This window comes from Equus quagga, chromosome 1 (assembly GCF_021613505.1).
Source record: "Equus quagga isolate Etosha38 chromosome 1, UCLA_HA_Equagga_1.0, whole genome shotgun sequence".
NCBI classification, from domain to species: Eukaryota; Metazoa; Chordata; class Mammalia; order Perissodactyla; family Equidae; genus Equus; species Equus quagga.
The window spans coordinates 63726396-63753732 of NC_060267.1; the positions used below are offsets into that span (position 1 = coordinate 63726396).

The window sequence follows — 27337 nt, forward strand, 5'->3', positions numbered from 1 at the left end:
CCTGGCCCCCTGCGCCATACCTGGCTCAAGGAGGTACTCAGGAATTGGACCTGAAATTCCCATTCTTCTTCCTTCCCTAGGATACCGAAGGCTCTGGGAGCATCAGGCTGTTGCATGAACCCAGAATCTCTGGACCAACAGCTTCAAGTGTGGGTTGACTTTTGAAATCTTTGTTTTGAGGGTTGTCCTGCTGTCACGCTGGAGTCAGGAGGCTGTGGGGTGCCCTCCTGGCTCTGCTCCTTTCAGAATTCACCCTCTCTGTGCCTCCTGCTTCCAGCTGTGCAATGGGGAGTCCAGATGCTCTTCACAGCTGGTTTCTTTGCAGCAGCACACAAGTTTTTCACAAAACATCATGTGGGAGAACTTGAAAATCATCTTTATCTCTCCCTCTCCAGTCCCTTACCATTAAGCATCTCTGCTTCCTTGCCTCCTTCCTGCTGCCCCATTCAATACTCATACTTTGCCCGTTTCCAAACCCCGTGCTCCTGACAGGTGCCCGTCCCCCTTGGCGTCGAGTCCCGGGGAGGCGTTGTCCATCTCCTGCTGTAATACCTGCTCTCAAGAGGACCAGCCCCCGGGATCTCATGATCTTTGTCTCGTGGGATCCAGAGCTGAGCACTTCAGTTTAGGCCAGGCAGAGTCTCGCGGTGGGACCCAGCACAGCCCCATCCGTGATCGGTTAGGAGGACCCTCCCCCATCCCGCAGATGCAGAAGGCTCTGAGATGCAGGGTCAAGAAGACACTCACCCTGTGCTGGGAGAGGGCCTCTGGTCCTCTGGCTCTCGGTGAAGCGTTCCTTCCTTCCTAGTCTGGAAGAGGAATTTTCCCCTCATCTTTTGCTCCCATTGGCTGGGACAAAATCCATGCAAGAGCTTAGGGAGAGATGGGAAGATGGGAGGATAGATGGAGAGTGAGCAAAGTGAATAAAAGAAAACCAAAGAATATTGATTTGTTTGTTTGTTTTGCCAGGGTCCCAAAGGAGAGAAGGGAGACCAGGGACCCAAGGTGAGGTCACGGATCAGAGGTGGGGGTGGGAGATATTTCCAGTCTGGCTCTAGGAGCATTATCCATATACAATGAACTTTTTTCTGCTCTCATTGCTGTATCCAGGGTGACAGAGGGATGGATGGAGCCAGCATCGTGGGACCCCCTGGGCCCCGGGGGCCACCGGGGCGCATCGAGGTCTTGTCTAGTGTGAGTATCATCCATGTCAGAGTGTGACTGTGTGTTTTCTGCCTTTGCTAAAGGAGAGAGAAGGTTGTCCACAACTTCAGGGCCTTCAGGGCTGCTGGTTATTCAGGGGGCACATAGCCAGCATCTGGCGTTGGAGGGCCTACCTGTCAGCATGCCCCACTTGTCTGTTCCTACCCCAGTACCACTATTCTCTCACATAGTGCTTCCGGAACACTCTCTTCTGATTGGCAGCTGTTACAGTCAGAGGAATGGCTGTAACAGAGCTGTAACCAAGAGGCAAAGGAATATATGTGGGGGAAACAAGGTAGGAAAGACAGTTTGGGATATGAGAAATCAAGGAAGACTTTCTGGAGGAAGTGTCTTTGAGCAGGGACTTGAAAGCTGAGAAGGACTTTACCAGGTAAGCATGGAGGACAGGACTTCTGGACTTCAGGTGGCAGGGACACTCTGAGCCAAAGCACAGAGTAGAAAAACATGGTGTGTCCAGGGCACAGGGAGCTGATGGCCATGGGCGGGCGGGGGGGAGGGGAGTGCGCATGGAGAATAATGGAAATTTGTAGAGAAGAGTGGGATGTAGGCTGGGACCAGATCACGGTCCATTTAATATTAGGACATCACATTTGGAAAAATCAGGGCCCTTCTGAGAGAAATGATGTCATACTGGTAGATGACAGACAGGCTCACATAACTGGAGAAAGGATGACTAGTAAAAAATTCTGCTTAAAAAGTACCAAGGGTGGGTCAGGGCTGAGGGAAAAAGGTCATCTCAGGTGCTTCTGGAGGAGGGGTCATGGCCCTTTTGGACAGCTCTGTTAAAATTAAAAACATCCAAACCCAAAAATTCCACATGGAAAGATCGCCACGCTACATGGTTAAGTGAAAAAAGCAAGTTGAAGGATGATACATATAGCCTGGGATGCCACGTGTGTGAAATAACCCCATGGACAGACACACACATACCAACAACACAACGTGCTTTCTAAATTTTTTTTAAAAATTTAAGAGAGAGAAGGCATTCACATATTGCACAACTTTAAGATTAATTAAAAGAGGAAAGTGACGAGGCAGCTCAGAGCTGTTCCGTGAGAAGTGGGAGGGCGGGACGTGTTGGCAGTGGGTCCAGGGTGTTATTCGTGTCTGCCCGAATTCTGCATGCTGGGTGACTTCACTGACAGCCTTGCTGCCAGGAACAAGGTGGAGCACGTGCCAGCCTCTGTCTCACTGTCTGCTTTTTCTCTTTCAGTCTTTGATCAACATCACCCACGGATTCAAGAATCTCTCGGACATTCCTGAGCTCATGGGGCCTCCGGTGTGTGTCCCCAGCTGCCCGGCCCACGTGCCCCTGTTCAAACTCAGTTGGGTTGGTTTGGAATCCTTGTAGCTCCTGAAGCATGGAGCTGGAACATGTCAAAGTAGCAAGGAAAGAGAACTTTGCATTTCTGAGAAGTCGCTATCACATTAGTTTGATCATGTGGGGAGTTTTGGCCAATGCTTGGAAGCTTCCAGTCCCATGCCTCGGAAATATGTGTCATGGAGATCAGAGAATCTTAAGTAACAAACCAGTTGACGTCTGTGCACCGCTTTTGGCCTGCTTCTATCTACATGATCTCATTTCACAGAACGGGAAGAGCCTAGAAAGACCCCTCCTTGCGCTGACAGGAAAACGGGTGCAGGAGGAGGAGGTGTGGCTTGCTCCAGTCTTTCTGGCCCCGTTTTAGAGATCTGGGACTCGCAAAGAAGCTACGTTATTTTTGCAAGTTCGCAGAGTCGGTCCATGGCACCACAGGACCTGAGAGGAAGGCAGCTTCCTCTTGCAGCCTGTGCATAAATCCCCGTTGCGTCTTCCAGCATCTGCTGGCGGCAGCTGAGGACAGGGGAAGGAGCTCTGCTCTTCGGAGCCTTGGGCTCCAGCCCCGTCTGCACTGTACACCACTCTGAGCGTCTTCCCCGATAACACCTCGCTAGCTTTAGGGGCGGCTTGTAGGACATGACGGATGCCCACTGTGGCACTCTGTATAGGCCAACATGGAGACTGAGGCTTACGTTTCCACAGCTGTGCTATCCAGATGTCCTGGGGGCCACCTACCCCTGCCGTCCCCAGGGAGGTTGGCCTGAACCCCCACCTTCGTCCTGGGAAAATTCAGTGCCCTCCCCAAGCCTTCTGCAAATATCTGGGAGGCTCCTCTGGCGCCGGTTTCTCCTGTTGAGAGAGCTCTGTTGGTGGATTGACCCGCCCTCTCTTCTGTACTACATCCAATGGGGCTCCCTCTTCTTGATTTCGGCCAGAATCATCCCAAACACCCCAATATTCACACCCTAACGGGAACCAGCTAAGGAGCAAAAGTCATTTCAGAGGGTATTGGTTTTCCCCAAACTTTTCCCCTAACATTTTTGGTGTTAGGTAGGATGATACTAGAGCAAAACTGTGACAGCCTAAAATAGAGGATTCAGCGTCTTTGTTCTGAGTCCCTGAGCCTCGTCCACCTGCGTTGCTGTGCTCCCCACCTCCTCTCTCTTCCCCACCCCTAGAGTCCTCTTTCCTTCCAAATTGTTGGCCTCCCCTTGGGAGAATCCAGGCCAAGGGTCCCCTTCATCCCTAATGGAAGATCAGTCGTTTGGCTCCTCAGAGGCCGTCCCCTTCCTGAGAGGGCTCGAGTCCGGCGCACACCCTTGTGCTTTTCCACCCTGCTGTGCGTGCAGGACATGGAGAAACTCGTTGCCGCCCAGCCATCTCCCTCTCTGTGTATGTTCTGCCAAACTCATACGCCTTTCATGGGTCTGTGGGTGTCTGGGCTGGCAGGAGGAAGAGCCCTGGCCCCGTGTGGAGTGAACCACAGACCCTGTGTGTCCCAGGGCCTTTGTAATGGCTGATTCTTAACAATTCTTGCTCCTACTGCGGGAAAAGAACTGAGTCTCACCAGCGCGCCTGCACTTCACCCCCAAATGCTCGCTTGGAGTTTAGGGACGTGTTTCCGAGAGCATTCATCCAGTGCTGCATTCGTTCCTTGCCCCAGCGCTTTCAGATGCTGAGTGATTTCACAGAGGAGGAGGCTGCCACTTAAACTGCAGAGAGTTCTGGCTCAGGGGCGGGACTCTGGGCTCCCATGCTCAGTTTCTGGCTCTGTCACTAACTAGCTGTGTGACTCTGCACGGTTCCTTCCCCTCCGGGGCCTCAGCACCTCTTCCGTAAAATGGATTATGAGCCCCACAGTGTGGGGACGTGCTTGCGCCCTTGGGAGGTGCTGGGAGGGAGCGGGCCCCTGGGGCGCAGTGTTCCTGCTGGCTCTTAACTCGCCTGCTTTGTCTTTGGTGTGTCACAGGGCCCGGAGGGCATGCCTGGGCTGCCAGGATTTCCAGTAAGTACCACAGTAACCGTCTTCTGTCTGTGCCCCGTGGCTCTGCTCATTCTGTTCCTTCCACCTGGAAATGCTGTCTTCCTCCATCTGCTTGACCAGGCTCTAGCGCCATCTTGTTCACATGACCTTTCCTCCTTGCCCCCCACCTGGAGTGATCCTTCCCGCCTTTGAATCCCCCAGAGCTTTATTCTCGCCTCCGCTGTGGTTCTTTTCCGCCTTGAATAACAGTTACTTGTGTTCTGGTCCTTTTTTCCTCACCTGTACTGTGACTGTGAACAGCTTGTGGAGGTTGGGTCTTACTCATCTCTCTCTACCTCGGGGCCGGCCGGAGCTGGCTGGCTTCCTATGAATGTGAGTGGATGAGTCAAGCATTTCAAGTAGATACTGTCCAAGTAGATCAAAGACTAGATCAAAGGATGGTGGTGATGGAGGATGGGGGAGGGGAACCATAGAGTAGAAGTCCAGTAACGAATCGTCTGTGGGCACCACACTATGGGCCTTCCATGTGGAAGGTGAAAATGCATTTCTCTGGAGACAGCGATCAGTCTTGTCTGAAAGTTGGAGCCTGTGCTGAAGCCCAGGGCCTCACTCCAGAGGGAAATGTGCACGATTTCTCCAAGACGCTGCAGCTCTGGAAGGCCTCGTGCTCATGGGTGGCATGTGCTGCCTCCAGGGTACATGAAGGGAATTTATCAAAAATGCAGTGGACATTTGTTCTTTTTTTATTTTATTTTATTTTTTAATTTTTCCTTGTTTTCCTCAAAGCCCCCCAGTACATGGTTGTGTATTTTAGTTGTGAGTCCTTCTAGTTCTGCTATGAGGGACGCCACCTCACCGTGGCTTGATGAGCAGTGCTAGGTCCGCGCCCAGGATCCGAACCGGCGAAACCCTGGGCCGCTGAAGCAAAGCGCATGAACTCAACCACTCAGCCATGGAACCGGCCCCTATAGACGTTTATTCTTGATGGCGGAATTATAAGTGATTTCTTTTCTTATTTCTTTATACTTTTCTGAACTTTTACATTTTCTAAAAGGAGCACATCTTATGTTGACACTAAAAATACATGTGAACTAGACCTTAAAAAACAGAAGTGAGAGTGGCAGCCGCAGAGACCTCTGAGTTAGGAGGAGAAGAAGCCAGACCTCTGAGCTCCAGCCCCAGCTTGGCTGCTGCAAACCGGTGGCATGTTCCAGAACGCATTTTCCTCTAAATGAGTGGTTCTGTGTCCTGAGGGAGCCTCCAGGGCCACTTCAGGGAGTGAGGAGGGGGCCAGAGGGCAGGATCCGGGCCACCAACCTCCCATCAGGGACGCTCCATTTGACACATTTTATATATTGGGCTTTTGTTTAAGATTTTATTTGAAAAAAAGGAATGAAAAGAGTTTCACTGCTAAAAAATAAGAATAACAAATATTTGAAGGCCACTGCTTTAACCCAGAAGACGGGACAGGGACTTGTGAAAAGCTAAATAGTAATCAAGTGTTGAAACGCTTTTTGGGGGCAGACGTCTGGCTGTGTGAGTCATTGTCACAGGTATTAAAAGTCTGGTGGAGTTGAGAAGAGGTCACCTCTGACTGGGTGTGCAGGATTCCGCTCTGCAGAGGGGTGGGTGGGTATTCCTGCATGGGGAATGGTGTGAGCAGGAGCAGGAGTGCAGAGGCAGCAGACAGCATGGAGAGGGGAAGGGGAAAGGCTCGCCCACGTGTTGTGCCGGGCGGTGGGAGAGGTGGTGCTGAGGCTGGCTGGGATGGGTGTGGGTGTCAGGCTGGGATGTTTGCATCCTACCCCAGAGGTAGTGGGGAGCCACAGGAGGGGTGGGAGTCGTGGACGGTGAGTGGTGGGTGGAGGCAGGCTGTAGGAGGTGGAGGCTGGAGGTGCAGGTGGTTGGAGGTTGGCCCGGACGACCCAGAGGCAGAGGCAGAGGCAGCAGGCCAGTAAAGCCCATTGGAGGAACCCAAGTCCAAAGAGGCGTGGGGGCCTCCAGGCTTCCGGACACTCAGTGCTGTCTTCTTTCCACCAGACCTCCATTTCTGGACCCCTTAACGTTAGGCAATATTGTGGCTAATTGTGACTTCCACCACTGGAGGGATGGCACTCTCTACTTTTCTACTTTTTGAAAAAAATATTTCCCTTTGGTTAAAGCATTTTAATCTTAACAAACAAAAAAAATACCCTCCAATGATTCTCTCCAGGGCCCTAGAGGACCAAAAGGTGACACTGGCGTGCCTGGATTTCCAGGACTAAAAGGAGAACAGGTGAGCGGGACCCTGGTATTTGGTGAGATCGTGCTCTGGAATTTACCTAATATTTCAAGTTGACTAAAAGTAGCTGTTCCCTTTTTAAAAAAATTTCCGATATAATTCACATACCATAAAACCCACCCCTTTATATTGTAAAATTCAGTGATTTTTAGGATATTCACAAGATTATGCAACCATCACCACTGCCTGGTTCTAGAGTATTTTCTTCATGCCCCAAAGCAACTCCCTAGGAGCAGTCACTCCCCAGCTGTCAACTTTTATAATCTCAGGTTTCCTCCAGCGCGAAGGTGGGTTGTGGGAGAGAAATTGATTTTCATCATAGTTTGAAAAAAACTCAACCCAACTGAATGCTGTGCTATGCTTTATCTGCTGCCTTGGGGCACCCCCGTGAGAGTGCATGAGGGTGCGCGCTCCCGGGGGCGGCCGCACCCCAGTTTCTTTTCTGTTCCTCCATTACTTAGCACTGGGCCTGGTACACAAATGGCACTGAAGACATTTATGGGATGAAAGAATGTATAATTAGTGAATCCAATGAATGCTAATATTTAGAACTTATGAGTTGAGACATCTGCAGTTGGATGGCAGTCTTGGCCCAAAATCTTTGGAGTCAATGTTTAGCATGGAGAGCACTTCCTAAGAGCTCCCAGGCCACTGAACTGACCTTGTCCCCTCCCATATTTGCCTCTTGGAATTAACTTCCCAGTGGGTTTTATAGATGCGGGGGAGAGTGACATCCAGAAACAGACTGCAGAGGCTCTGGATTGGACTACTGTATTCTACCATCCCTTTATGTACTCATTCATCTTATATCCATTCCCTCAGGTGTGCCAGCCAGTTTCCTGTACTAGGCACCAGGGGTATAGAAATAAGATAGGAGGAACAGTCACACAGAGAGCCAACAGAGAGCATAGTCATTGCGGTAATGGAGGTGTGTGCAAAGCCAGTGAGCACAACCCCTGCACATGCCTTGGGGAGTTGGAAGGTGGGTGTGTCTCCAAGAGGAGGAAGTGTTAGGCTGCTCTCTTTCTCCCTCCCCGCACCATTCCACACTGGCCCCCAAGGAAGAGGAGAGAGGCTCCAGTGTCTGTCGGACCACAATTCCAGAGGGGGGGGGGGGGGTTCAGTGTGCTGGGCGAAGGAGTCTAAGTTTGGCGCCACAAGAGGCAACATCTTGGGATGCTTTTTGCTGCCATGGGCCTATGGCAAGCAGCACCTCTGGTTTGGGGGGAGGCCTGCTGAAGCAAGAGTGGCTCTTGCTTTAAATGCTCTCTTCCTGTGTAGCAAGCTCAGATGGATCTAGCGGGACATGTGTGCCATCCCTGCGTGCCATCCCTGCCCCTCATCCCTTGCCACCTTGAAAACTGGGGTGGTGCCCAGGTGGCTCTGCTCCGGCCCTCGCGGCAAACATGCTTTCTCTTTCTGCCTCTAATGCTTTTGTGCTTGCTTCTTGCTGCTGGCGTGCTCGGGACTGCCTTTCCTCACCAGCGGAGTGGTAAGATCCACATATCAGGGGTGGGCTTAGGGGATGAGGAGAAGAGGCTGCTCGGCTTGCTCTGGCACCACCGCCCTGGCTGCTTCTGGCCCCTCATTGAAGGGAGACTTGAGGGTGGTCCAGCCCAGCGCCCCAGGCGCCAGCCCTGGAGGGTGGGGCCAAACCTCTGAGTGATACAGAAGGTTCCTCTGCCTGACCTTTTCTCTGGACACATATCTTCTATCCTGGAATAGTAGATGGCTCTGCTGAGGACAGGATTCGGGCTGGATCCTGTGTCCTTGCTACCAGTCTACCCATCTCTCTATTCCCAACAACTGAGATAACTCTCCCTGATGAAGTAGGTGTTCGCACAGGAGCCTGGAGTTTGGAGGCGAATTTCCACATGGAGACACGGCCCCGTGTCGAGAGAGGCCCATAGAGTTGATATTCTCATCTCTTTCCTAATTCCAGATGCTTTAACAAGAATAAGGCTTCTTGGTGGGAACAGAAGTCAAGTCGAGTTGTTAGGAAAGCAAGCCACCAGATATGTCAGGAGCCAGAGGCTCCCGGAGGGTGCTGCGGAGCGGGAGGTGGGGAGGGCCCTGTAGGGGCTGGTTCCTGGAGGGCTGAGAGTGAGGATGTCCATCTGCTGGCACTCGGAGCCCTGGAGGCACTTGCAGGCCTATTCTTTCGGAGAGCTGCTTGATGGTGCATGGAAGGAACAGCCCAGAGGACCTCCAGGCACTTAGGAAGCTGCTGGAGCATCCAGCCGGACGTCATGGAGAACCGTGGGGTGGAGGGTGGGATGAAGGCAGGAGCAATCCTCGTGGTAGGACCGAGAGGCCCTAGTGAGCCTCTGGGTGAGGGTGAGGAGGAGGCCCCACCTGACTGAAAGGTTCTCTGAATTGCAGGGCGAGAAGGGCGAGCCGGGCACCATCCTGACCGGGGACGTTCCTCTGGAAAGGCTGAGGGGGATGAAGGTAATTATGTCACCAGACTCTGAAAGCATACATCTCCTTCGGTGTCCCATCTTTGTTTCTGCCACAAACTGTGTTCCTCTGAGTGACAAGTCCATATCTCCTGTTTCAGGGTGAACCTGGAGCGCATGGAGCCCCGGGACCAATGGTAAGCCCAGCTGGGACTGGGCTGGGGTTTGAAGCGTTTGTCGTACTTTGACTCAAAAGGATGTGGCAAAATGTGAGCATGTTAGGGTAGGCTAACTGCAATTAAGGAAACATCTCAGTGATTTCGCCAGTAGCACCTGAGTTCTCGCTCTTGCAGAGTCCACTGTGATTGTTTGGGTGTCTCCCCTCCAAGCAATGCCTCGGGGACCCAGGATGCCTGCATCCTGTGACTTGGCCATCTGGTGGACTCCAGGCTACACTGGCATCTTCCAGCTGGCAGGCTGAGGTTGGGGAGTGAGGGGAGACCAACGAGGATGATGACCATCACTTTAGCACATTCTGCTGTCCAGAACTCACATGTCTAGGGGTGGTGCTCAGAAACGTGGCTTAGCTGCATGTCCAGGAAGGAGAGGAGAGCCAGCTGGTGGTAAGCACCCACAGTGACACCGCAGGTCCTGCCCGCTGCAGATTGCCGCTGCCCAGGGAACCCCTCTAAAGGAACCCCAGAGAGTTTCTCTGGGCTTTTCGGATTCTGGCCCTGGGTCTGCTGCTCAGTGGCTGTGAGTTCCTGAGCAGGTTCTCTCCTCTCTCTGGGCCCTGTCTTCCCATCTGTACATGAGGGTGTTGAATTAGTGCTTGATGATATGATAGGGCCGTCCTGCCTCCTGCTCTGTCTATAACCCATTTGGGCTGCTGAACAGTTTTTAAGCCTGATCTCTCCGGGCTGAACCCTGAACTTCCCCGTCATCTATTCCTCCCCAAAGAACAAAGGGGACTCAGGCGTAGGACATCCCCTGTGGGTCAGACGCCCTACTGATGCTTCACTCAGATCATCTCCTTTCATCCTCTCTGCCCTAAGAGCTGGATCTCAGAACCCCCATTTTATAGACGAGCAAACTGAGGTCAAAGAGGTGAAGTAACTTGGCCAGTGTCACACAGCTTGTGAGTGGCACAGGGGGATTTGAACCCAGCCTGTCAGGTTTTTCCCACCTTGCCTCACTGACTCCAATAAACAATGTCATTCTTCTGGAACGTTTTGGGCTGGAGAAACAGGGGGTTTTTTGGGTGAAGCTGGATCTCAGGCCTGGGAGAAAAGACGTCACATTTCTCTAAAAGACACGACCCTTGATGAGTGGACCATAACCTCCAAGGTGCATCCTTCAAAGGACCTTCTGAGGCCTTTGGTCCCTTCAGTCAGGCACACTGGATGCCCTGGAGAGGGGGAGCTGAGGGCTAAGGCAGAGGGGGAGAGTCTTGAATTAACACTGGGTAACCACTTACTAACATCCAATGCCGTGGGTAACGCCAAGAGTTGTTAGTGGTGGCCAGCGGGCTGCTGCACATGGCCGTGGTGGGTGTTCCCACTGACGCTCGGCTGTGCACAGCTTGCCAAGCACAGACAGTAAGGGGGCACCTCCTTCTAATTTTCATAAAGATGCCATATGAGCTAGCTGTGGCCCTCATGACTAGTATGACTAATATAGCTAATAAACTCCATACAAACTCACTAGAGCCTTGTGACTCACGGCCGGTGGATCAGCATTGTCAGCATCACCTAGGAGCTTGTTAGAAATGCAGAGGCTTAGGCCCTACCCCAGACCTACTGGATCTGCATCTCGACAAGGTCCCCGATGATGCCTGTGCACATTGCCGTTTGAGAAGCTCTGCACTAGACCATACCACCAAGTGGCCTGTGCCCTGTTACCTGTTCTCGCTTTTCTTTCCCTAAGAGTAACGTGGGCTGGGTAGTTTACATCCAGAGCCTGTATCAACTCAGTCTTTATTTGCCATTCTCCAGGGCATGGCTGTATATGTCAATGACAGCAAGAAGAAGGGACTTGGAGGGCCCAGGCTTAAGCCATCATTCCCCACCCTCAGCCCCACGCCACCAGGAGACAGGGCAGACCCAGCCACAGGAGTGGGAAGGTGTAGGCTGAGGGTGGACCTTGTTCTGGGAAGAGCTAGGGCATTGTATGCATCCCGGATGCCAGAAGGCATGAGGGTTCCTGTAGGAGGTTGGAACAGGTCGGTGGCCCTGGAAGCACGTGGACACGGAAAGCCAGCCCTGGAATGAATAGGGCCCAGTGGTCAGGGAATCCTCTGGAGGACTGGGGTGCCAGACCAAGATCCTGGTCTTAGGCTCTAGGAACCAAATCCTGGAGCAGGTCATTAGGCTGGGCTGGCATGAGGGCAGAGGCAGGGCTGCATTATTCCAGTGGGGGCTGTGCAGAGCCCTGGGACATGAGATGTGGAGCAAAGGTCCATATTCTGAGCTGGCCCAGCACCCACTGCCTGGGAGCTGAGGCCCTGAACTGCTGACCTCTTCTCCTTTGTTAGCCCTGTCTGGCTGGGAGAGTTGGATCCAGAGTCTGGGATGGGCTGGAGCCTGCAGGAGGTGTGGGGTGGTAAGGCATTGAGCAGGTACTTCCAGCTGAGAGCTGAGAGGCCAGGAGACAAGGAGCCAGCAGGTGGATTCTTCGTAATGGCTCCTTGCACTCCTTCCTCCTGTCAGTATTTCGTTGTCACCACGACCCACAAAGGCTGGGGCCCCCATCTCGCTGACCTCTGAGTTTCTGTTCTTTTCCAATCTGGTATTTGTTTTGCCTCCAGGGACCCAAAGGACCGCCAGGACACAAAGGGGAATTTGGCCTTCCCGGACGACCTGTAGGTGTTGGCGTTCCTCAGATTGCATGTGAGGGGAGGACAGGTGGGCCAGGCAGGCCGGCGGGCAGTGGGTTTACTAAGGCGTCTCCTGTGGGTTTCAGGGTCGCCCGGGACTGAACGGCCTCAAGGGCGCCAAAGGCGATCGAGGGCTCATGATGCCGGTGAGTGCCACGCCCTCTCCCCAACCCCGCACCACCCGCGGCCTGTGTCCAGAGGACCGCGAGAGTGCCGGGTCCAGGGAGCAGGGCTGGGGGATGGAATGTTCAGGAATGTTCCTCCTCTTTCTCCACTGCCACTTCCAAAGATCCTCCAGCCCGGCCCTGTCCTCCGGCTGGCTCTCCGGAGGGTCCCTGCCACCAGAGGCACCTTGGTGGGGCATAAGCTTCCCCCTCCCGACCCTGGGGGGCGGGGGGTGAGGGGGGCAAGGCAATCGGGGCGTATTCAGGAAATCTGGCTTCAAACCCCACGTCTTCAGACTGCAGGATAACATCCCGTCTTCCCTCGTCACGTGTCCCAGCGATTTCGCACATCACTGGGGTCTCAGCAGATGTTTGGGAGTGCGTGTCCAAGCCAGACCAGCTGCTTAGGGAGGGCTTCCCAAGGTGGCAGATGCCGGGGCATCAGCAGGGTCCAGGGTTGAAGAAAAGGAAGCCAGTGTTTATTGAGCACCTGCTGTTTGCCAGACACTCTACAAAGTGCCTTGAAGAACAGGATTTCCGTCTCCATGATAGCTATCCTGAGTGGCACTCTGTGGGATCCTTGTTTTGTGCAAGAGGAAACTGGGGCCTGTAGAAGTTAAGTGACCACCAAAGGTCACCCAGTCAATAGGCCCCAAGCTAAGATGCAAATGCAGCTCTAAGTCTGGCCGCTTCTGTCTGCACCACACCACCTCCACTTTGTATAACCAGAGACCCAGAAAGGCAGTTTGACGGAGGCAGGGGCGCTGGCTCACACTCGGGGTGCCCGCTGGAGCTGCTCGCGGGGCAGCCCCCAATGCCTACCCTTAGTTCGGTCAGCGCGGCTTCCACGTGGCTGCACTCCTCATTCCTGCGCTTGGAGCCTCAGCCCTCCTGCTGCAAGGTCCTGTGAGGGCTCTGGGCTCGGGGGAGAAAACTACACAGGGTTAGGCCAGACTGCCGGGCTTCGAAAAGCACTCTGCTATCTGGCAAGAGTTTGCTTTTATGTTTGCATTTATGAGGCACTCTCCCAGGTCCTGTCACATGAAGGACTCCCCTCCCTGCCCCTCCACACCAGGGGTGCGCTGATAGAGAGGTGGTAGGCTCAGTACCGGCTGAGCACTGCTCTGGGAGTCAGAGTCTGGGTTCCACTCTCTGCTGCAAGTTGCTGTGTGACCTTGAGCAGGTCCCTCCGCCTCTCTGGGCCTCATTATCTCTGTTTGTAAATCAGGGGTAGTACTTGCTTTGCTGTCTCCCACATGGGTCACTGTGAAGATGCAGCCTGGTCACGGATGTAGACGTGTTCTGTGGAAGGGACTGGCCACCCATGGGAGAAGCTAATTGGCTCTAGAGGACCCTCGTTTCCTCATGGTGTCCCCAGACCCAGGGGGACGTATCCTGTAGCCGTTCCATGCTCACAACAGTGGGAACTCAGGAATGGCCCTCTTTCTCCCTTCAGGGCCCACCTGGCTTACCTGGTCCTCCGGGCCCCCCTGGCCCCCCTGGAGCTGTGATTAACATCAAAGGAGTGAGTTGGGGTGTTGGGGGAACCTTCGTGGGGAGCGGGGAATGGGCCCCAGACTGGCCTCAGCTGGAGTCAGGTGTCCTGATGGCCTCTCATCTCTTGTCATTTCCCACAGGCTGTCTTCCCAATACCAATCCGGCCACACTGCAAAACGCCAGTAAGTAGCATATAGTCACCACCTTAAAGAGCAGGTTTGGCACAAAAGGCAGCTCAGAGAAGACGATCAGTGCTTGTCTTGAGCCCCTTCTGTCTGTCAGTGTCCTCTTGGTGTCTTCTATCACCTACACATAGACCCTTCCGTGACTAGAAGCTTCTGGATAACACACCATGGCAGTGAAACATGCTGGATCTTCTAAGGGTGCGCATGCTGACAGAGTGTTTCTTTTAACACAATCCAAAAAGCAGTGTCTTTTGTTATCATAACCACATTAGCTTCGTGCTTGGAGCAGTATAATAAGGGGGGAATAGACCCCTTAAAAATATAGATGGGGAAGAACCAGCAATTCCAGCCAGTGCTCTTTGCATTGGGAAATTTGGGCTAAAACCCAAAACTGACTATGTGCTGTCCTTCCCCAGTTGTCGTATTCCTGCCCAGCACACGACCCCGAGAGGCAGGGGTTCTCTCCCTCTTCATACCGAGAAAGCAAGCTGTGACTCAGACAGGTTTGCTGTTCCAAGGTCACGCAACTGGTGGAGCTGAGACCATCCTTCAAGTCCCCTGGCCTCTGGGCAGCAGGGAGGGGCTTTGTGACCTCCAGGGGTCAAGCACGTGCCCGGTGGCCCAGCGAGTCAGTAACACTGTCCCTGAGGTCTCCTCTGTATCAGAAGTGTCCTCTTTCTGTGGGGAAACCCGGGGAGGATGGCCCTCTCCCTGTGCTCGGGCATTAGTCACAGAATTGTGCATAATCGTTGTCTCATTCATTCAACAAATATTTGTTGAGTACTTACCAAGTGCCAAGTACTCTGCTGGGCCCTGGGGACACAGGGCGAACTAGACAGGCGTGGCCTTTGTTCTCAGGAGCTTGCAAATTACAGTTTAGAAAGATTCCTTGAAGTGGGTTCATAATTGATGCCTCTGGGGGAGTGGGGGATGAGGCTTGGGTCAGAGGCTTTAAAGTGACGCAGTTTGGCTGAGCATGTGCCTAGACATCTGTCACGTCTGAACTTTGAGGCACCCTGCGGCCCAGGGCCTCCAGGCCCTGGAAGGCAGAGGACAGGACCCACCTGTGTGACGGGACCACGGGCCTGCTGGCTCCCAGATCTACGTGAGGACAACAGCAACCTGGGTCATGCTGATGTCGATGGCCCGAAGGGAAACAGAAAATAGTGCCGGAGGACCCATCTCGCAGAGATTTTAGGCATCAGGGGACAGCTCTTGACAAACTTGAGAGGGTCCTGAAAGTGCTGCTGCACTTACCATGAGCTGTGCTAGGACCCTCTGCAGTAGCCATGGCCTTTAGGGCTCATGAGTTTACTTAAAAGAAGCCAAAGATGAGCTCAGAGCATTTTTGGTGGGTTTTTGATTTCACGTTGCCTAGCTGGACACCACAGGGACCGGGGCATGGACATGTCTTGGCTGGCTCTCAAAATGGACACTTGAAAAACAAATGCTTCCTCTTACATCCAGCATTTCATAAGCCCCTTCTTATTTCAGCCCCTTTCTAGCACTGTAACAATTTACAGCTCATGCCTGGAGTGGAGGGACCTTATCAGCATAGCTGCAAAAGACCAGCTTGGCACTGCAGCCTTCATCCTTAACTTAGAAATGTTTCTCCTGGACCATTCCCATCCCCGTCTCCCATCTTCTCTTGCTGACCCCTTGAGCATCTTGAGACCCTCCACCCAAAAGCATAGGAAGATCCTGGCCCCAGAGGGTTCATTTGGATCCCACATATCATCTGGGAAAAGGTGAAGATGCATTATTAAAAGCAGAGTCACTGGTGGCTCTGTTTTAATAGATAAAGAAATGCAGGAATCTGGGAATGAACTGGGAAGGAATATTATCTTGAACAGCTTGGACTCCAGACCCCTGGCACTTCATGGGGAGTCCAAAATAGTGCCCCAATCTAATGATACCCCCCCTTATTAATTACCACTACCACCAGCTCCTCTTGATTATGCTCATCCTTGATTATATACAGTAGCAAAGCTAACAGTTGACTCAGCCTCATGGCTGGATACGTTACTGGCTCAGATGCTTGACTTTTCACCTGAATCAGTCTTAATTGATAAGAAAGGAGGTGAGGATGCTCATGGTTGACCAAGCCAACACTGCCACGATTGGTTGTCTTAAAGCTTTGGGCTTCCCCTTTGCAGAGCTGTTCAGCTAAGAGGCCTCGGTCTGTCCACTCTGCCCAGCTACAGACAGGCTCCCCAATTGAGGGCCTGGAATGCTTGTGTGCTGAGGGCTGCTGGAGAGCTCAGGGCTTTTGGGGACTCCAGAACTAAAGGAAGACTTGACTCCATGACATTGCCCCTCCTGCCACAAGCTCCCCCCCGACCCCCCCGGACAGGGGATAGTGGCTACGTGCATACCTGAACATGTTTGCAATGTGTGACCTTGCCTTTCTCTCTCTCCAGGTTGGTACCACTCATCCTGGGAATTCAGAACTCATCACCTTTCATGGTACACACTCCCTTCTTCACCTTATGTTTCTCTGGGACGTTTCCTGAGCCTTGTGACTCTGCAGAAAGTGGTTTCTATTTGCCCAGTGCTGGGCGTACCATAGACTAGGTGGTCAGGAAGGTCTGACTCTGTGTGGCGGGAGCGATGGAAGCTGAGCCAAGGCTGTGAGACTAGGCACCTCTGTAGATCTTTGAATTTCTGTTTCCCAAGAGGTGTGAGAGATCCAGTGCTCGCAAGCCTGGAGATGGTGGCGCACAGTGTAGACAAGGTGGAGGGGCTCAGGCTCAGTGCCCCCATTGCTTGATGTTAGCCGAACCTCCTAGCTAGCAGATCTTGGCTCATCCTTGTAGGTAGCAGGAAGAACTGCCTTTGTCTGTTCATTTGTCAGTTTTTTCATGAAGCATCCTCTGGTTCCTTCACCTTGCTTAGTGCTGTCCTGTGCGCTGGGCTGAGAAAGATGAATCCTACTCTGTTCCTGCCACCCAGGTCCTTACACTCTGTTACGTGGAACTATTTAAAAAATCGTTATGATGTAATGAGCTAATGCAGGGGAGGGCCATGGGAGCTCAGGAGACTTCTGCGTAAGAGCGTTCCTGGGCCAGCGGTATCAGCATCTCCCGGAAGCTTGTTAGAAATGCGGAATCTCAGACCCAGCGCAGACCTGAATCAGAAGCTGCTTTTTAACGAGCTCCCGGCTGAAGTGTGTGCACAGAAAGTGTGAGAGGCACTGGCTTTGGGTTTTTGATTAGTGAGTTTGCTCAGCACATTCTGCAGGAGCCTATCTTCCACACATCAGAGGGGCATAGGCCGGGAGACAGGAGCCTGCTCTGGTCCCCCGCCCCCACTCACCCTGTCACGCCATTTTTCCCCTTTAGATTGAAGAGTCTGAACACTTGTACTTTCCACAGGGGAGGGTCTTCTTTTTTCCAATACTGACTCCTGGCTTGGCTCTGTCACCCCCGGCCGGCCAAGGGGTGGTTCTCCCTCATGATATCTGGCCCCATGGGTGGGTTTTCTCATCGCTTTTGGTTACAAAGTCCAGGCTGTTCTCACACTGCATGCTCAGATCCAGTTCAAGGCTCTCCCTTCTCCTGGTGCAAGGTGGACCTTCGGGAGAGGGGGAACAGCTGGATTTGCTTTCTCACATCCCCAGCGGTTCCTTCCCTGTGGGCCTCTCTGGGGGAAAGCAGAGGGAACAGATTCTTCTGGATGAGACAACCTCTGTGAGCCTTTGTCCTCCCACTTACTTGTGGGTGGTTACTCCTGCTCCAGGCGAGCAGCCACGTGAGCTCAGTATCCTGTTCTCTGGGCATGGTCTGTAGTTTCCCTGTGGGTGAGTGGAGGCCCCTTGACCCCCCGTCCAAGTCCTGGCTCCACATGCTCCCCAGTGACGGTGAGGCCTCGCCAGGTACGATTGCATCTCTCAGCATCATGCCTCTGATACGCCCATTCCTTCTCCCACGTTGCAGAAGCCTGAACCCCCAACCTCGTCTGCACTGAGTGCCCCCATCTCCAGGCTCGAGCGCTGGTCGCTGGTCTCTTGTACCTCTTGGGAACCAGGAATTCAAAGATCTAGTGTCCACCCCACCCATCGAGGTGGGGAAAGGGGGTCACTTCCCTTCCCAAACACTGGACTCCCAGAAGGCTCCCTCCCTCCGTGCCCCTTTCCCATATAAAGAGCTAGGAGAGCAGATGTGCCGTAATGCCGTTTCTGCCGAAAGTGCTCCTCACAAGTCCTGTGGGGAGGTGGGGGTGCTGCACAATGGGGTTCTTCCAGCTTTGTAAGTGAACACTTAGCCCCCTTATTTGTCGTCTGCGGGCACTCCTGGCAGGTTCCTCTCCGCGCCTTGCACACTGTGCTGCACAGGCGTAGTTGAGATGGGACCAGAAGCTTGACTTGGTGTTGAGCCTCAGGCTACGTGCATGAAGCCAGCCAAGAGAGAATAACCGGAGCCTCTGCTGGGCTCCCACCACACACTGCTGGTATCTGAGAGGCTTACTCCATCCTGCCTCTCATTGCCCTTCGCTGGGTCTGTCTCTCCAATGAGACCGAGCTTTTCAAGGTCAGGACTTGTCTGCGCATCTGCCTCTGCCCTCGCCACCGTTTAGCAGGGATTTTCCACCCTGTGACTTCCTGATAGGCCTTTGTTTGTCGAGTGCACTTTGCTAAAGGGGCTCAGTTTGAAAACGTGTCTCAGAAATGTTTTATATGGAATGAAGGTGATTTTATACTAACTTTTTTTTAAATGTGTATGTGTTTGGTGGCAGGTGTTAAAGGAGAGAAAGGATCCTGGGGTCTTCCTGGCTCAAAAGGAGAAAAAGGCGACCAGGGGGCCCAGGGACCACCAGGTATTCCAATTCCTGTTCTGGGTCTTGCCTTTGATTTTTGTTCCTGAGAAATCCAACAGAGCCGGAAAGTAAGACCGGTTACATTATGACCTCGACTGCGAGCTCCACGGAGCTCTAGAGAGACCCAGTCACGGGCAGTGAGCGCCCAGGATGCAGCATCGTCAGGAGAGCCCGGAAGTTCCAATTGTTCATGCTTCACATCCAAAACGAGGCCCACAGAGGGCCGGGGATGTGCCTGGGATCCACAGTGTCTGGGTTTCGGGGCCTGGACCAGGAGTGGGTTCTGCCTCCAAGCCCAGGGCCCTTTCTGCTAGCTAAACCAAGGCAGGGGCACTTCCGCTAGGAAATAATCATGGTTGCTGACTTGGTTGCCAACTTTTATTTTAAATTTCTGAGGTTATGACTGTGAATTTTACAAAGTGTTTCTTTTTCAGGCCCTCCAGTAGATCCAGCCTACCTGAGACATTTTCTGAACAGCTTGAAGGTGAGTATTTCTCTACTAAACATCTGGCCTGTGTTTCAGGTTCTTGGGCTGATGTCAGAGACTGGTTCATCCTGGGCTCCCTGAATGTTCTGTGCTTTCAGGGGGAGAATGGAGACAGGGGGCTCAAAGGAGAAAAAGGAGACTCTAATGGCGACTTCTTGGTGTCAGGCCCTCCTGGCCTGCCGGGAAATCCAGGCCTGGTTGTGAGTAGTGACGCGTCCACGTCGTCTTCCTCAATGAGTCACGGCTTTCCCTGGTGCCCCCTGAGGTGCCTAGGCAGATGGGGAGCAGGGTTCAGTCACAGCACCATAGCTGGAGGCAGGCCTGGGCTTCAGCCTCCCTCCCCCATACTTGTTTACTGATGGGGAGCTTGGCTGGAGCCCACGGAGGAAAGGAGCTGGCCAAGACCATATCCATTCAGGTGACTACCAGGTCATTAACCACACTGCCTTACTCATGTCAATGGTGGACAGTTCCCTTAACACGAGGAGTTATTAATGGTGAGCACATCAGATCATGGAAGCAGAAGGGAAGGTGTGGGAGATATTTTTAGAGGGGCTATTTGATTCTTCTGCAACGTCATCAGAGAAGGAGTCCCTAGATAGGCTCCGTCTTCTAAGGATGCGAAGTTTCTCCAGGTCACTAAAGAGAAATGCAAGTTATGCCTCCAACAAGCTTATGACGGGATCTTTGACCCTCAGGCATCACGAGCAAACTCTAGTCCCAGAGCTCACCCTGCGGGTAGACCCAGCAAAGCCAGCAGACCAGGGTTCCACTTCCGGTTCTGCTGCTAATTTGCATTGAGACCTTGGGCGAGAGTTTTCTCCTCTCTAGGCCTCAGTTTCTTCATCTGTGAAGTGCAAAGGCTAAACTAGGTGATCTCTAGGGCCCTTCTGAGTCCAGGGTTCTCTGGGGGTTCTCTGGAGTGTCATTCAACATAATGACTGAGCTGCTGCTCACCTGAATTGTGCCCAGGATTGAGGATAATGATAACAATAGCTGGTGTTTATTGACTTCTTACAAATGTCCTCATAAAGAATGGACAGGACTTCTGGTGGTTAATGCTGTTTTCTCTCTTCTGCTACTGTGCACTTGCCTTGACAGGGCCAGAAAGGGGAGACCGTCATCGGGCCCCAGGGACCCCCGGGTGCTCCTGGCCTGCCTGGGCCACCTGGATTTGGAAGACCTGGTTCCCCTGGGCCACCGGGACCCCCAGGGCCACCAGGACCTCCGGCTATCCTGGGAGCAGGTTAGTACTGTGGGTGGTGCCCTCCTTTATGCAGCCCCTGCTGTTCTGCTCAGGGTCACCACATCTGGGTGGCATGTCAGAGCCACAGTGACAGAGGGCTGTTTCCTGGTTGGAGGCTTCTTCCTCTGCTTTTTTAAAATTGAGATATAATTCATAGACCAGAAAATTCACCCATTGAAAGTGTACCATTCAGTGATTTTTAATATACTTACAAGGTTGTGCAACCATCACCACTATCTAATTCCGGAACATTTTCATCACTTCAAAAGAAACCCTATTCCAATGAGCCATCACTCCTCTTTTCCTCCTCCCCCCAGCCTCTGTAAACCACGAATCTACTTTCTATCTCTATGGATTTGTCTCTTCTGGACATTTCTTGTAAATGGAATAATGCAACGTGTGGCCTTTTGTGTCTGGTTTTTGTCACTTAGCGTGATGTTTTCAAGGTTCATCCATGTTGTAGTGTGTCAATACTTCATTCCTTTTTATATACCTTATGGACATTCCAGTAATGTACAAGTTTTTGTATGGACATGTATTTTCAGTTCTCTTGATTATAGACGTAGGAGTGGAATTGTCGGTCAGACATATAATTATTCTATGTTTAACTTTCTGAGCAACCACCAGACTGTTTTCCAAAGTGACTGCAACATTTTGTATTCCCCCTGGCAGTATATGCAACTTCCCATTTCTCCTCATCTTCGCCAACACTTGTTGTTATTATATTTTTTTTATTCTAGCCATCCTAATCATGCAAAGTGATATCTCATTGTGTTTTGATTTGCATCTCCCTAATGACTAATGATGTTGAGCATCTTTTCACATGTGGATGGAAACTTCTTGGCTGCTTTGTTGATGCCTGGGCCTTACGGACTTGAGGATCAGCACTGACTCTGGCTCTCTATGTAAAAATCTCTTCACTCTTTGGTGCCACAGTCCCTCAAATGAGAAATGGGTGAAATAGAAGAAAAATCTCCATTTATTGAATATTTACCAACTGCCAGGCACTCTACTAGTCACTTCACTGCATTATTTTTTTGAATTCTCACAAAGCCCTTCAAGGAAAGTGTTAGTATCCCCATTTTACAGATGAGGCAAGTGAGACCCAGAGATGTTTAGGAACCTTTCCACAGTCGCACAACTAATAAGTGGCACCAACAGGATTAGGACCCAGATCAGTGTAGCTCCAAAGCCTGTATTCTTTCCACTATGCCAGTGGTGGGATATAATAATAGCAGCAATAATAGCATGAATGCATCATTTCCTGTTGTTTGGGTTGGCATGAGCCAGATGTGGTGGAAGCACACCTGGGAGGAGACCTCCAGTGTCTGGGGCATCAGGAGAACTTTACACAGAGGGTGACGTTGGGGCTGGGGCTTTAACTTAGTCTTGGATCTTTTGGCTGCAAGTGACAGAAATGTCACTCAACCTAGCTCAAGCAAAAGGGAAATTTCTTGGATGTGAAGCAGAGGATCAATTTGTGGGAGGGGCAGACCTGCAGCGGGACCTCAGCTTCAGCCAGAACCAGAGATTCATCCCCTGCGAGGATTCTCTGGCCGTCTCTCGTCTCCGCTTCTCTCTGTATGCTAGCTTCATGCTGCTTCGCCACAGACCACATCCTCTGCACGGCGGGAAGGAAGCTTACCAACAAGGTACAGCTCCCACCGTCAGCGAGAAATTCCGGCCTTCTTTCTCAGCGTTAGTTTGAAAAGTCTCGGGGTGGGGCAGGTGCTGGGGCAGGATTCTGATTGGCCTGTCCTGGGCCAGATGCCCAACCTTGGACCGGTCACCTGTGGCCGGGAGGTAGGGTCACATGAGAATATGGCAGCTCCTTCTGGAACCAAATGGCTGTCGAGGTGAAGGGGAGGATCCCAAGAGATGATGAGGGGCTGGTCCTGCAAAGAGAGAAGGTGCTGGATGGATTAAAACCAGAGGTGCCCACGTGGCCTTGAGGGATGAGTGGGAACTGCAGGAGGTGGAGGGACGTTCCAGGGCGAGTACAGGATGCAGGGAATCTGTTGCCCACGGTAACCCTACGCTGGGGGCCCAGGACTCCTTGCTCCACTGAAAAGGATTGCCTCTCACGTGATGTATGTAGCAGTTCATAGTGTACAAAACACTCTCATATCCATTATCCTATTCAATCTTCACAGCAACCCTGGGAGGGGGGTGAAATGGGTACCACTCTAAACTCATTTCACGGATGAAGACACTGAAGCTCAGAGAGGTTAAGAGGCTCGCTCAAGGTCATGGTGCTAGTAGGACACATGGCAAGAGTCCCAGTCTAAGTCCTCTGACCCTCTATGCCCTAGACATTTACCACCTACCTATGGGTTTTCAAGCCCTGTGCTGGAACTGCAAACTTGCTTGCATTGACCTGAAAATTTTCATATCCTAATTTTACTGGGACTTGGAAAAACCCTGAACTCTGGCAAGAGCTTTGCAGCTTTGGAGGGGACAGGGGACTGGAGAGGAAGGAGGAGAGCAAAGGAAAGGTGTAGTGATACTTCTTCGCGTTGGCCTTAGGGAGGGCCTTTCGTTGGGGATCTACGGACTCCTGCAGAACTCAAGGACGTGCCTCAGGGATCTCTCATCCCACTGACACTTTTTGTAGACGTATGTGTGTGTGCACATGTGCACGTGCACACTGGGGAGAGGGCAGTAGCGTTGACCTGCTTTTTAAGCTGAACTCTTTAAGCTGTGACTCTTCAAAAGCTCAGAACCCTGGGTGAACGCCCTGCAATTTGCAAAGCACTTTCCTAGTTGTTATTTTACTCGGTTCTCAGTGAAGAAGAAAAGCCTGCTTACATTCACAGAGGAGGAAACCGGGATTCAGAGAGCTTGCTCTTTCCCCAGGATCACACAGCTGGAAACTGACGAACTGGGGACTTGAGTTCATGTCTCCAGGCCCCTGGGCCAGGCTCCTGTCCCTGCACTCCCTGCCCTCCTCCTGCAGCCGCCCCTTTACCTTCTGAGGCCCTTCCTAAGCCTGCTGGTGCTCACCTCTCTGCAGTGGTTACTTCACCTGGGCTCTTGGGTGAAAGAGGTTGTAGGATTCAGGACATTTTTGGATGCAATTGACAGAAAACTCAGCTCAAACTGGCTTATACGAACACTGAAGCAACACGAATTTATTCACTTGTAAAACTGGAGAGTCCTAGGCATGGCTTGATCCAAGGCCACAAGCAGGAATCCCAGCTCCTCCCCGAACCAGCCAATGTGACTGAGTCCTGCTGGGCCCAGAGCTCCCGAGACGTGGCCGCAAGGTGTGAGCTTTGCGGCACTGCACTGGGGTTGCGCCCGCCCCCCTCAGGGGACCGCTGACACCTGAGGCATGTGTCAGAGCGTGCTTTTTGTAACTTCCCTTTTCTGCTTTGTTTTAGCCGTGGCACTTCCAGGCCCGCCTGGCCCTCCAGGACAGCCAGGACTTCCCGGATCCAGAAACCTGGTCAGTATTACTGTCAATGTGTGTTCATCCTTCTGCTTTGGATGGGTTTCCTTAGAACTTCAGCTACAGTGTTTAGGGGCTGGCACATCTTTTCTGTTGGAGTTAGATCTCCATGACAATAGAATTGGTCCAGTTCCACAAACAGAGAGTATTTATTATCTTTTTGGATGACTTATTAAGTAAAAAGATACAGAATACAAAATTATTTGTGATTCCTTAATTGACTAAACCGTAACAAGAACCAATCATCTTACATCATAAAACATAAGCCAAGGAGGGTGAAAATAGCACCCCGGGCCGTGTGCTGTTCAGATCTACCCTGGGTGGTTCAGCCGTCTCCATTCTGCCGAAGGATGTCTCTTGTACGTTCATCACCCTGCAGATCGTTCGAACAGGGTGTAGCGTGCAGAGATTTTTATGACGCACAGAAAGAGGGACAGATGCCTCACGAGGATGTCAGGAGTCCTAGGAACGCTCCTTGGTCTTGGCTGGATATCCGGCTGCCAAATGAAGAACCATCCAGTGGTTGATGAATTCTGATGGTTGGTGCCTTTGGGGAATTTCAAAGCCATATTGATACACAAAGTCATTATCTTCAAGGCTAGGTGAAAATTAATTTTTTATAATCTTTCTCAGTTGAAATGAAAAATAAAAGCTCTCTTGGCTGGTATTTCTTTGAGACTTGATGCTTTTCGATAGACTTTTGCAGCTTTCATGTCTGCTCCTGGATAGGCCAAGATGGCTGTCTAATCTTTGGTGGTTTTCTAGACAGAAAAATTAAAGACCCTCATTTTCGTTGCGTATTTAATATTGGGACGACCCAGCTAGGCAAAAAGATTCAAGACCCCAGTAGACTTGCTCATTTGCTTGTATTTCTCATTCCAAATGAAAGCAAATGTGAAACTCTTTCAGAAGCAGCGTGAGAGAACCCATTTAACAATGTCACTGCCACCAAGCTGCTCACAAAAACGGCAGTGGCACAACTTACCGGTGATTTTGCCAAATCCAACACCCAACAGAGCAAACTCTGTTTACGGGTTTGAAATGGCCTTGAACTCGCAGAATATTATCGTCTTTGTTTTAATTCATTTATTATAATTTAGATTTGTGTTTCAAGATAATTCATGCTTTTGTTCCGTCAAAGAGAATGGCCTTCGGGCGTTAATGAAATGGTATATCTCTGTATGGCACAGTGAGCCTTTTCATCGACTATGAAGGCATGGCTCGTATTTGACTTTACAAAGAGACCAGTTTTTCAAATGGTACCACTTCTCTAAGGATGCCTGCAGTATTTGGAATTTACAATTGTCTGGCAGGTTACAGCATTTAGCAGCATGGATGACATGCTGCAGAACGCGCATTTGGTGATAGAAGGGACATTCATCTACCTGAAGGACAGCGCTGAGTTTTTCATTCGTGTCAGAGATGGTTGGAAAAAATTACAGGTAATTCTTAAACTTCCTTTAAGAAACTGCCTCCAGATGCCCTCTAAAAATAACACTCTACTCCCGTAAATGCCATTTTTCTGTCGAAACTAGCCAAACAGTTTCTAGCTGATGTCTCATTTTCAATGTACTTTTTTCCTTAAAGCTGGGAGAACTGATCCCCATTCCAGCCGACAGCCTTCCGCCCCCTGCGCTTTCCAGCAACGTGAGTGGTTTCCCTGCCTTGCTTCTCGCTCCTTCGTCAGCATGTCCTGAGTCCCCTTGGTATCCAGCACCCAGCTCCCCAGTCTCTGGACAGCCAGCTCTGCAGGGTTCAGTATCCACTGGGAGCCCAGAAATTACCAAGTGCCAACAGAACGTTCTCACAACAGGGTAGAGGGAGAACTGGACCCCAAGGCTGGAGACATAGTGTTCCCATGTTGTAGCTGAGTTCTCTTGGGCAAGGGGCGTCCTCTTTTTTGGCCTCAGTTTATTCATCTGTGAAATCCTTGGTCGGCATAAGCCATCTCAAAGAACCCTTTAATTTTTGACGCTCTAGGAGTTCTTTGCCTGAGAAGAACATTGATAACTTACAATGTCCATTTTTTAACCCTATGGCAACCCCTTGAGGCAGGTACTGTCATCCCCATTTTGCAGATGAGGAAACTGAGGCTCTGGAGAGATGACTCGTTCTATTAAGTGAATGAGTTGGCTATAAAACAAGGGTCTTCTGCTTCCTTGCTTCAGTGCCCTTTCTAAAAGACTTGAGAATATCCCCTCCCTTTCTGAGGATCACGTTTTCATTTGAGCCTGAAACTCTTCAATTAAGAGTGGCCCAAGGACGATGGCAAACTATTTAAAGTAGCTTCTCAAGAAACCTGTGCTTGCACCTCCCTGTGCCCTGAAGAACAGCTGGAATGCGTGTTCAGAACTGTTTGTTTTCCTCTTTTACCCAACAGCCGCATCAGCCTCAGGTTCCACTGACGTCTTTTTCCAGTGTCACTTATGAGAGGCCTGCAGTAAGTACAGTTCAGGCATTTATTCTGCAAAGGCTGATGTGTGTCTACGGCGTGCCAGGCCCCGTGCTCGTACACAGTTCCTACCCTCAAGATGCATGCAGACTAGCAAAAAAGCAGGCAGAAAGTAGACAGTTCCAATACAGCGTGCCAAGTTTAGGAGAGACAGACAGCGGATGCTGGGGTGTGAGGCAGGTCAAGGACATCTGCCTTCTAGGGGAGGTGACCCTTAAACTAAGACCTAAAGGACAGTGGAGAGCCGGTGTGAGCCAGGAGGGAGGAAGAGAGTAGAAATTCCAGGCAGAGGGAGCATGGAACAGAGGCATGGGGAGGCAAGGGGAAGTGCTGCCCAGGTCTGTAGTTGCAGGTGTTGTAGTCTGGCTGAAGGAGATGTGTTGAAGGCAGAGAAGGGAGAAGTGTAGTCTGCAGAGGTCAAAACCTAGTCATCAAGGGCCTGTAAGCTAAGCTGAGAACCTAGACCTTTTCCACTGGGCAGTGGGGAGTAATGAAGGGTCTTAAGCAGGAAAAGGATGTATAAGATTGGCATTTCGGAAATTGCTTTGGTTACAGTGCACAAATGGATGGGAGGGGACAGGACCAGGGGCCCAAAGACTGGTTAGGTGGCTCCCATACTGTGTGGCCTAGGATTATACAGCAGTGAACATGTGGAGACGGGCAGATGCGAGAGAGTTAAGGAGGCAGGGGTGACAGCTTTGGTCGTTGATTGCATGTGGGGCAGTGAGGGTGAGGGAGATAGGAAGGATGCTCAGGTTTCTGCTGGGGTAGTGGAGTGGTGATGGTTTCCTTTGCAGGGATCGTTCTGTTGCTGGGATTAGAAACTCTCCCTCTGTTCTTTCGCTAGCTTAAGTGAAGATCTTGTTCAAATAATTGCAGGAAGCTCATGGAACTCAATTGCAGAAAGTCCAACAGGGCCTGTGGACTCTGTCCTCCCCTCCACCCCCACCCCATCA

The 27337-nt window shown here is 51.6% G+C and overlaps 1 protein-coding gene across 1 annotated transcript in view; it reads left to right on the top strand.

Annotated features, from left to right (window-relative positions):
* COL15A1 (collagen type XV alpha 1 chain) overlaps nt 1-27337 on the top strand; it is a 102254-nt gene that overhangs the window by 68509 nt on the left and 6408 nt on the right. The window contains exons 18-38 of the mRNA XM_046666190.1: nt 81-149; nt 970-1005; nt 1111-1194; nt 2438-2503; nt 4515-4550; nt 6742-6804; nt 9193-9261; nt 9371-9406; nt 12016-12069; nt 12171-12230; nt 13705-13773; nt 13886-13927; nt 16351-16396; nt 18665-18745; nt 19180-19229; nt 19331-19432; nt 20334-20478; nt 23862-23926; nt 25243-25371; nt 25517-25576; nt 26310-26369. Of these exons, the coding sequence (XP_046522146.1) occupies nt 81-149; nt 970-1005; nt 1111-1194; nt 2438-2503; nt 4515-4550; nt 6742-6804; nt 9193-9261; nt 9371-9406; nt 12016-12069; nt 12171-12230; nt 13705-13773; nt 13886-13927; nt 16351-16396; nt 18665-18745; nt 19180-19229; nt 19331-19432; nt 20334-20478; nt 23862-23926; nt 25243-25371; nt 25517-25576; nt 26310-26369 (1422 nt within the window). The remainder of the gene's footprint in view (nt 1-80; nt 150-969; nt 1006-1110; nt 1195-2437; nt 2504-4514; nt 4551-6741; nt 6805-9192; nt 9262-9370; nt 9407-12015; nt 12070-12170; nt 12231-13704; nt 13774-13885; nt 13928-16350; nt 16397-18664; nt 18746-19179; nt 19230-19330; nt 19433-20333; nt 20479-23861; nt 23927-25242; nt 25372-25516; nt 25577-26309; nt 26370-27337) is intronic.